The 10579-nt window shown below is 38.0% G+C and overlaps 1 protein-coding gene across 1 annotated transcript; it reads left to right on the top strand.

The window, feature by feature from the left end:
* Positions 1-4887: 4887 nt before the first annotated feature.
* On the top strand, positions 4888-10450 carry LOC137714173 (bifunctional nitrilase/nitrile hydratase NIT4B-like). Its single transcript, XM_068453452.1, has 5 exons — positions 4888-5134; positions 6444-6623; positions 7515-7793; positions 8922-9197; positions 10017-10450. Exons 1-5 carry the CDS (start codon positions 5005-5007, stop codon positions 10175-10177), a joined length of 1026 nt encoding a protein of 341 aa, XP_068309553.1. The 5' UTR covers positions 4888-5004; the 3' UTR covers positions 10178-10450.
* Positions 10451-10579: the final 129 nt, after the last annotated feature.

The raw sequence follows: 10579 nt of genomic DNA, 5'->3' as shown, positions 1-10579 counted from the left end.
AGGATTTTAAACTGCGTTTCACTGGCCATTCGAATTCGAATAACAATATGAATTCAAATTTCATTGGCATAATTGATATATGTAATAGTGAGGACTAGAATTTGAACTTGCTTAATCCAATTAGTGATGATGAAATCTGGAAGGCTGTAAATGGCATTGGCATGATGAAAGCCTCGGGAACGGATGGTTTTCATGCAGTGTTTTACCAGAAGTGTTGGGATGTTGTTGGGCCTTTAATCATAAGGTTAGTCAAAGACTTCTTTATGAATGGTTTCGTGCCGAAAACTAATTAATCATACGAAAATTTCGCTAATTCCTAAAGTAGAAAATCCAGAAACAGTAAATAACTTTAGACCCTTTAGCTTATGTAATGTGACGTACAAAATTATAACAAAGCTGATAGTGAATAGACTTCAGCCAATAATAGAAAAGTGCATTTCGAATAATCAGGGTGCTTTTGCTCCTAAGAGATCCATACATGATAATATTCTAATTGCTCATGAGATTCTGTCAACTTTTAAGCGTAGAAAAGGGAGAATGGGTGCGATTGTTATCAAATTAGACCTTGAGAAAGCCTATGATATGTTGAATTTGGATTATATCAGGTTGGTGCTAGTTGAATTTGGGATGAATAATCATTGGATAAAGCTCATTATGGAGTGCATTACCTCTACTTCTTTGTCTGTTCTGATTAATGGTAAGGCTCATGGTTACTTCTACCTGTCAAAGGGGATTAAGCAAGGGGATCATCTATCTCCATATATTTTTATATTGTGTATGGAACCATTAATTAGACATTTTAATCAAATGGCATTCTCTCCTAAAACTAGCATTGGGCTTTTAACCTAGAGGGTTCAAGGTCTCTAATCTAATGCTTGCTGACGATTGTCTCATTTTTGCTAAAGCGTCAAAAGGGGCAACTAGAAACATCTTGAATGTTTTAAACATGTTTGCTTCTGCCTCTAGACAAAAGATCAACTTTAATAAATCATCTATCTGTTTCTCAGAAAAATACAACTAACCAAATTCGTAATGAGATTGCCAATATTACTCAAATTCAGCACAAGATTACAATCGGTAAGTTTTTGGGCATAAACAACGTTATATGCTGGCGAGACTCTGTAAATACAAAGGATATTATGATAAAGATAAAGAATAAACTGGCAGGATGGAAAGCAAATACTCATTCGAGAGCTGGTAGGGTTACTTTGATCAAGGCCAATCTTAGCAGTATGCCAAATCACATGATGCCGTGCTTTAAATATCTAGATAAGCTAAATAAGATGCTTGATAAGGAGAATATGAGATTTCTTTGTGGAAAGGATAGTAAAATGAACCCTATTGCTTGGAATAAGGTGTGTCAACCTAAATGTAGTGGGGGATAGGGTATTAGGAAAAGTACCTTATTTAACAATACTTGCCTTGCTAGACTTGGTTGGAAGGTGCTTACAAATGACCAAAATTGGTGGGTTCAATTATTTAAACAAAAGTACCTACGAAGGGAGAATTTTATGGAAGCTAAGGTAAGGCATTCGATGGCCTCGAAAGGAATCTTAAATGCAAGATCAGTAATTGAAAATGGAGCTCAGTGAATTATGGGAAATGGAAGGGACATTCTGTTATGGATCCAAAACTGGGGTTTTCCTTTCCCCATCTGTAATTTGTTCTAGGAGGATCAATTAAGCAATATTGATTTGAACCTTAGGGTAAGTCATTTTATTGTAAATGGAACCTAGAATAGAGAGTGGTTGAGAGAGGTGGTGGATGAGGAAATCTCTGAGAAAATATGCAGTATTCCGTTACCTCTCTATAATAAAAATGATTCATTATGCTGGGGTTTGAATGCTAATGGAAACTTCAGTGTTAAATCTGCAACTTGGATTCAAAATTCCATGATTAGTGATGATTTAAAGGATAAGTTGTTAAAAAGAATGTGGAAGTTTAATATTCCCAATAAAGTTAAAATATTTAGTTGGCTTTTGATCCTAATCCAAAATAAGCTTCAAACTAGGAGTAAAATTCATAGGTTTATTAATACGATAAGTGATACTTGTTTATTATGTAATGTGGATCCTGAAGACCAAAATCACTATTTTATTAACTGCGAGTGTGCTCCACAAGTTTGGAATTTTAGCCCAAAAGTCCACCCTTCTGTCAATCAGAATAGTTGCAGTCGTCTTGAATGGCTTTACTCCTTAGATTATAATGATAATGAGAATTTATCAAATCTTAGTTATGCTCTTATTATTTGCTGGCAAATTTGGAAGATGAGAAATCAAGTAGTTTTCAACAAAGCCAAAGCTTACCCTTCTATGGTGGATTTTTTGGCGACTAGTATGGCAAATGAGTACAATAATGTAAATAAGAAAAATTATGTAGCTTGTAGGAAGCAAGAAGGGCTGATTAGATGGCAACTGCCGAGGGACAATTTCTTCAAACCGAATTTTGACTGTTCCGTCAGGAACTTTGTAGCGGCGGCGGGTTTTATCTTAAGGAATGACCGAGGAGAACCGGTAATGGCTGGAGCCAGATCTCTTAGGGAGGTGACAATAAATGTTGTTGAATGCATTGCTCTTAGGGATGCACTTTGGATGGTGAGGAGTAGAGGTCTTAAGAAGATAATGGTAGATGGAGATTCAAAGCTGGTTGTTGATGCGGTCTAGGGAACGAGCGGTGTTCCTTGGAGAGTAAGGAATATTGTTGCGGACATCAAACTCATTGCCAGGTCGTTTAAGTACATCTCATGGAATCATGTTTTCCGTGAAGCAAATTTTGTGGCTGATGCCGTCACAGATGTGGGTTTTCAGCATGCAAACCTCCATGTTTGGGATAGGTCCATCACGTCTTCTGGTAGTCGAGCTTTCCTTTTTTATTGTACTGGTCTGGATGTACTAAGGGGACTTCTCTTTAATATATTTGCGCTTTTTCATAAAATAAAATAAAAGAATTAAATGGTGATTGTGGCATACAAGGAGTCTTCTCATTCCTTCCGCGTTCAATCCTGCTTCTTCTCCCATTTCTTCTTCCACGCTAGTTCTTTCACGCCATTTTTTCAGATCAATCAAATCCACCACAATCTAAATTAGTAGAGATTGCCGTATGAGATTTAATTTAGATTGTGGTGCGCAATTGCTGACATCTAGGTTAAGGAGAATCTTCGACAAGTTGTGGTCTGTGGGGAAGGGGCATGTAGAGGACAAGAGCTCGGAGACATCCGAGAATTCTCATAGTCCAACTTCGAATGTACCTGGCTATTCAAAGTCGATTTCAAGACACCGGAGATATTCCATCTCCTAAATCGGGTTTCAGATCTGACCGAAATTGAACGAGTTTGGAAAATTCCACTGTAAGTGTACGGCAAGGTTCATTGAAAAAAATGATAGATGTGTACCAATAATCCAAATAGGGGAGCACATGAACCTCGCCGTATGAGATTTAATTTAGATTGCGGTGGATTTAACTGACCTAAAAAAATGGGGTGAAAGAACTGACGTGGAAAAAGAAACGGGAGAAGAAGCAGGATTGAACGAGGAAGGAAGGAGAAGACTCCTCATATGCCACAATGACCATTTTATTCCTTTTTTTTTAATTATTGGTTTATTGAAGGTTTTTAATTTAACTTAAATTCTTATTAATTTAAATGATGTGGCTGTCCACATCAGATGCTACATAAAATGGTATGAAAACATGATAAGAATAACATTATTGAACTAAATTAATTTATCAGAGTAGTAAAGTGAGATCTATTCTTTATTTCTGTATCACGTGCCAAAAACAATAGCCGCCACTCCTCGCGTTCTTGTGAGACTAGAACAAGTTTTGTACAACGTTAACGGCAATAAGGGTCGCACTGCAGCCCATTCCCGAGGGGTTGAAGCTCTTGATGTCGTCCCTCATCTTGTAATGATTCACTATACGCGACGATAGGGAGGGCGCAGGGGAGAACATCGACACATGGATGACAAGAATGTCAATTTGTGACGGAGAAATTGATGTAGCCCTAGCGAAAAGCTTGCCCAGCATGTCGAAGATGATGCCATCCATCTCCACATGTTCATCTTCTAGGGTTGCATTTTCTTCTCGGCCTTCGATGATGTTTCTTGCACAGTAAGTTTCCTCGCCTATGCCCGAATTGGTAATAGTTTTCAAGAGAAACCTGAACTCATCCAATCCCAGATTCCTATTCTGCAAGACGATTTTCACTCATGAGTCAGTGCTGAGCTTCATGTCGTCTGGAGGCAAGTGGCACTCGTAGGCCAGCAGATAGCATGACTGGTCTCTCCATCCGAGAAATAACTTATAGAGGCAGTAAAAACCATAGAAAAGAGCCAGAAAACACGTAGCCATCAAGATCTCCATGAGAGAGAGAGGGGGAGAGGGGGAGAGAGATGTTAGAATTGGGCAGTGTCAATGATCAGTTGCACGATATCTTTCTCTTATAAATAGATGCTTATGCCAGAGCTAGAGTCAAATAATTATTAAATAGTATGCTTGGTAGACTAATTTTTAAACCACATTTATAATTATGCGATGTGTCACTAAAAGAAAATAAACACGTTAATCAACATTTAAATAATAATTTAATCATCAACAATCACGTCATATAGTTTACAAAATATAATACAAATAATTTTTTTTTCGATAATCCAAATAATTTGATATAGTCTTTCTAGTATTACTTATTGATAAATATAATACAGTAGGCCTCATTAACATGTATGGTTAAGGGTGTTAGGCACAACAACCGCATATAATAATTAGTTGGATAATTAAGAGTGCGCTGACATTTAGCAGTGATGCTTTCTTCACTCAATCATTGAGATGGTGTAGTCCTTGTCTTATTGACCACCAACCATAACCACCAACAATTCACACGTCACGTTCGAGTTTCTAGAGTCAACGCATATTCATCAGAAATTCTCGTCGTACCAAATTGATCGGTCATCCTCCTTCTTCAGCCACACACACAGAAAATACACAAGAAGCGCGAAAGATTAAATTCAAATGGCTCTGGTACCCTCGTCTTCCCCACTGATCGCGGAGGTGGACATGGGAACCGACTACTCCGCCCCCACTGTCCGCGCCACCGTCGTCCAAGCCTCCACCGTCTTCTACGACACCCCTGCCACTCTAGGTCCCCTTTCTCTCTCACCTTACTCCCAACTCTTTATTTACTTCTTCATTTTCCTTCTCACTGTTTATGTTTATGTTGCTTTCCCCAATCCAATTCAGAGGTTTTAACTTTACAATTTTGGGTTTTGGATTTTGGTTTTTTTTCTTCATTTTATTGTTTCAACTTCTCATTAATTTCGAGTAACTTGTAAAATTTGTTAATCCTTTGACAACTTGTAAAATTTGTTTAATGATTTTGTGAGAGGTGTTAGTTGGATTCTCGTCCTATGCGAATTTGAACCACATTATTGCTAGCTTATTGTGAGATTTAGTCCACTACCTACTGAATAAAATATCATTCGTTCAAGTAAATAAATAAATCCAGTGCTGCCTGCTCAAAATCTCAAAATTGCTGTGGTTGTATATTTTTTTTACTTCTTGTTTTGTGGAAATATTGCTAATTAGTGTAGGTTGTAAATTGGGTCGATACAGTTTGAGATTGACTCGTCTTGTTTGAACTCAGATTGTAAAAGAAATGAGCTGAGCTCAAACAAAATATTAGGCTCATACCATCTTTAGCTATACTCGACTCATAGAGCTCGAAAAAAACTTGGTGTATCACATGTAGGGAGGCAGCTGAAGACATTGATTGTTTTTCTTCATTTCCAATTGCGTTGAGATTGTGACATAACATTTCTCCTTGTGAGGGTTCCCCATTCAGACTTTCAGAGTGTGAATGTGAGTGGGTTGATAGGGGAACAAGAAGAAATTTAGACTTCTATACTTTCCTTGCATGATTTGGCTCTTGAATTCTGAGAGAGGGGTTTGCGCTATGTTATGGAGAAAACTTGGGGAGAAAGAGTAGCATGGTCACGACTGATGAGGAAGTACTTCTTTTTGGAGGTTGCCAGTGATACGTGTTCAGGTATAAGAAAGGAATGTATTTTCGATCCAACCAGATTTGACTACCCGAGGAGACCACAACGACTAACAGACCACAATTCATTTGTTAAATGGGGTAAACCACATAGGGGCTGCTTGTAGATTTCCCAGCATATTTTTGTTTGAGAATCATATATAAGACCGATGCGAATATGGTGATTGGTCCAGTTGACCTGTTGAAAAGAAAATGCATAAATTCCTAGCCAGAATTTCTGAAGTATAAGTTTCAATTGTTATTTATCTTTTCATTCCTGAATCCTGACTACATTGGAAATTAAGCTTTCGAGATATGATTTTTGATCTAACCCAATTTGCTGCATTCATGTTTCTTAGGTAAATTGAAGATATTTTGTATTTTTGGTGGATCTGATTTCTGATTGAATGCGTAGATAAGGCTGAGAGGTTATTGGCTGAAGCAGCAGGATATGGTGCCCAGCTGGTTGTGTTTCCTGAAGCATTTGTGGGTGGTTATCCACGTGGGTCGAATTTTGGCGTTGTCATGGGGAACAGAACAGCTAAGGGTAAAGAAGACTTCAGAAAGTATCATGCTGCTGCCATTGATGTGCCTGGTAAAACTACTTTGTTTTTTTCTTTCTTGATGATTTCATGCATTGGTCATGTGTAAGAAACTGGGATAAAATGAATTCTTTAGATTTCCCTGGTTGATTGAGTGGTGGATTGAAATGCATTCGGTGCATTGAAATGTCAGTCGGTGTTTAAGCTTCAAATTCATCCATTAGTTGCTATAAGTTATTTGTTTTTTGGAGTCAAGAAAATTTAAGCTGTGGACCTGTGGTGCAATGAACTACAATGGCTATGGTTATGGTTAAGCATCAGTTTATCGTTAAACTTCAAATTCAATTAGTAGCTATTACTTATAATTTCGTTGCTTTATTGTAGTGAAAAGAATTAACTGCCGTCCTATATTTTTTTCCAATGAAAGTTAGATTCCAGAGGAAATTGATTCTAGTGAATATTTGTTTTTTGGCGAAGACTCTGTTGAATGTTTGGAACAACAACAAAAAAAAAAGGTGGAAAAGACTTCTGTTGTTTTTTCTTCTTTTTTGTTGGTTATACTATTATTTCTTTTTTTTTATATCTGTCAAAGTTCAAAAAAGAACATTAGTTCATTGAATAGAACTAAGCATCTTAACTGTTTTTACTTGGCCAAAAGGATGCCAGTGGTTGGCATGAGAAGTGCGGGCATATCTATCCCGCTCTTCATGAGTTAATTGTGGTTGCTAAAAAAGGACACTAGTGGTTCATGTCAGGCTCTTAGCGAAACATTCTACACCAAGTGTTAATAACTTTACTGAGGCATGCTATCATATTTTGATCTTAAATCAAAACAAAGGCGGACAATATGTTCTAAAATTGTCATTGTTTGACCCAAATGCGGTCTACGAATAGAATTGTGAACGTATGATATGTAGTTTCACTTTTTTTGTTAACTAATGCAGGTCCTGAAGTTGATCGATTGGCAGCAATGGCTGGAAAGTACAAGGTATTCCTGGTAATGGGTGTGATAGAGAGAGATGGATATACACTCTATTGCACTGTTCTGTTTTTTGATTCTCAAGGTTGCTACTTGGGAAAGCACCGAAAAATAGGTGCTGCCATTTGGGGATTTGGAGATGGATCTACAATTCCTGTGTTTGAGACTCCGATTGGAAAAATAGGTGCTGCCATTTGTTGGGAAAATAAGATGCCACTTCTAAGGACAGCAATGTATGCTAAAGGTTAGTTATTTGAACAGGAAATTTTGACATATCACACTTCATTAATTATTTTTGACTCACTTTTTTAATACTTCAGTTTTCTTCGAAGCTATTACACAATTTCTTTTCATTTCTTATTTTGGTGTTTGTAATTGCATCATTTAGTTTAGTGCTATATGAATGAAGGATGGCTTTACATGGGTTTCTCATTTTACCTTGCTAAAGGTTAGCTATTTGGGTTTCTCATTTTACTTCCAAGCTATAGCCCTGTTTGAACCTGCTTACTTCCTGTTTTCATGCTTTGCCATGCAAGTTTGAGTTCCATATGGGGTGTTGACTTGTATACAGACAGGTATCAGGTCAAAAAGATTATTTGGCTATCTAGGTAGTTGAGTTAAGTATACTGTTCTGCGATCTTTATGTGGGGTTGAGTCAGTTTCTAGGTTCCTGGGCGATTGGATGAGTATGTTGCTACTCAATTAACTCAAATTGAAATAAGACACTGGCTTGATTTACACTTACACTTCTTTCTCAAGACTTAAGAATAGTCTGCCAACATTTGTGGCATAGTCTGGTTGTCCTTACCAAGTTGGCAATTTACCATCCATTCAATACATGGTTTTTCCTAGCTACTTTCTTTCCAACACAATGAGTCGAGAACATCTGTGTGTTTGTTGATATCATATTTTTTCATATTTGGGCCTTAGTTAGCCAGCTTGAATATATGCAAAGGGGAGGCTTGCCCTTATTCTATCCTTTACTCTGTAAGGGCAACCCCACCCTCATTTGAGAGAGGACTCTCATAGTAAACCCTGGACTCTCCACTCTCTCAAACTCCTGTACAATGTAACCTACATTTGCATAATGAAACAGAACTACAGCAGCGTGAACGTAGCCCAACTTCAGGTGAAGGTGAACCATGATACATCTTTGTGTTCCTGTGCGTTTGTGTGGTTTTAGGGTCCAATCTAAGTTGATCCAACTTTGTGCATCAACTGTGTTTTAGTTCAAGACAGTTTTTACCTCAACGTGAACATGAAAATTAATGGTAGAAACGATGCATTTCTTGGTGGAGTTTAAAGGCGTTCTGAGTATTGCTTTTGATACTTTAGTACTATGACTTGATGCAGGATGCTTTGTTGTGTGCAGGCATTGAGATATATTGTGCTCCTACGGCTGATTCCAGGGATTTATGGCAAGCATCAATGACTCATATTGCCTTAGAGGGTGGGTGTTTTGTCCTATCAGCCAATCAGTTCTGTCGAAGGAAAGACTACCCCCCTCCTCCAGAATATGCATTTGCAGGAGAGGAACCTGCTCCAGATTCTGTCGTCTGTGCCGGAGGCAGTGTTATTATCTCACCGTCGGGGACTGTTCTTGCTGGACCCAATTATGATGGGGAGGCACTCATCTCAGCAGATCTCGGTATGTCATCTGCTTATTCTCTTCTAACAGCAATTAAGCATCTAGATTGCAAGCTGTGCTGACATAATTTTGAGCTACAACAATCCGGCTTTGAGATGTAGTGGAAATTAGAAAAACTTCAACTTAAGCGAAATGGCAGGAACCTCCATTCTATTTTCCGAAATTAAAGTACCCTCACATCCCATAATAGATTTCAGCATAACTTAACCTCAAGTTACTACATCTGCCTTTACGATTTTTCCTATATTTTGTCTGTTTCGAATAATATCTAAACATAAAACGGACACCAGATGCATCAGTTGATATGCAACCTCAATGTAACATTTCTAGTAAAATGAGAACCCTAGTATGGTATAAGAAGTTTCTCTAAATTTCACTATGGCGGGGAAGCGGTACAGAGCTTTTAATAATAAGAAGTATTTGAAAGTAAGTGTTGGTATAATTTACTGAAACTCTATGATCTAGGCTCTCTGTTGTGCTGTTATGTGTATGATGCGAGGCAATATGGTTTAGTTGATAATATAATTTGATTGATCCTCTCTCTCACACAGGCACATAGATTATGGTGGTTATGGTTGCATGCTTGTGGCTACGTTTCATGAGGACAAGTGTTTTCCTTAAATGGTCATATTGCCTGCCCGAAGTTTAGAATGACTGCACAAACTCACATAGGAGGAATCGAAAACTGTAAACAAAGAAAATAGTATAAAGAGAGATGCATTCCGCCTGTAGTAAAACTATCATACTATGTCTAGAGTTTTAGCTGTTTTGTTTAAGGAGACTGAGCTCTGATATTTCTAATGTCCAAATGTTGCATAGATCTTGGAGAAATAGCAAGGGAGAAATTTGGCTTTGATGTGGTTGGCCACTTTTCACGGCCCGAAGTGCTTAGCTTGATCGTGAGGGACCATCCAGCAACTCCAGTTACTTTCACATCAGCCTCAGCAAAGACCGATCACAAAGTCTCACATAAGCCATAATTAGGTTTCATCAGTTCACCATCCGACAGTCGTTTGCAAAATGGAGGCCTGTTCAATAATAATCAGACGACCCTTTTGTACATATATCGTCAATGATGTATTTCCTCTGTAACCAGGTCGCCTTGCTTTCGCATATGGTTCTCTGTCAAATGTATCGTTCCCAGTGATTTGTACCATAAAGAATCTGCTACAGATGAAGTTTAATACGGTTCTGTACTTTCTTGCTGTGTATGGAGATCAAGTTCATAAATATGTTTTCCCAAACATGTTGAATTTGTTATGTTGATTCTGAATGCAACCGCAGACCTACTTAAGTAGTTACGGTTCTTCGCTCTACCCTTGAAATGCATTCTCCACAATGCTTCGATTCGCAAGCTCATCTAGAACTAGGCGCGTTGCATC

This window comes from Pyrus communis, chromosome 14, assembly GCF_963583255.1.
Source record: "Pyrus communis chromosome 14, drPyrComm1.1, whole genome shotgun sequence".
Taxonomy (NCBI): Eukaryota; Viridiplantae; Streptophyta; class Magnoliopsida; order Rosales; family Rosaceae; genus Pyrus; species Pyrus communis.
The sequence above is the reverse complement of the archived record's forward strand: the minus strand, read 5'-3'. Positions and strand labels throughout refer to the sequence as shown.

Coding starts and splice junctions, on each gene's coding strand:
- LOC137714173 (XM_068453452.1), top strand. CDS start 5,005: ATGGCTCTGGTACCCTCGTCTTCCCCACTGATCGCGGAGGTGGACATG. Junction 5,135..6,443: donor CGACACCCCTGCCACTCTAG/GTCCCCTTTCTC, acceptor TTGAATGCGTAG/ATAAGGCTGAGAGGTTATTG. Junction 7,794..8,921: donor GACAGCAATGTATGCTAAAG/GTTAGTTATTTG, acceptor TGTTGTGTGCAG/GCATTGAGATATATTGTGCT.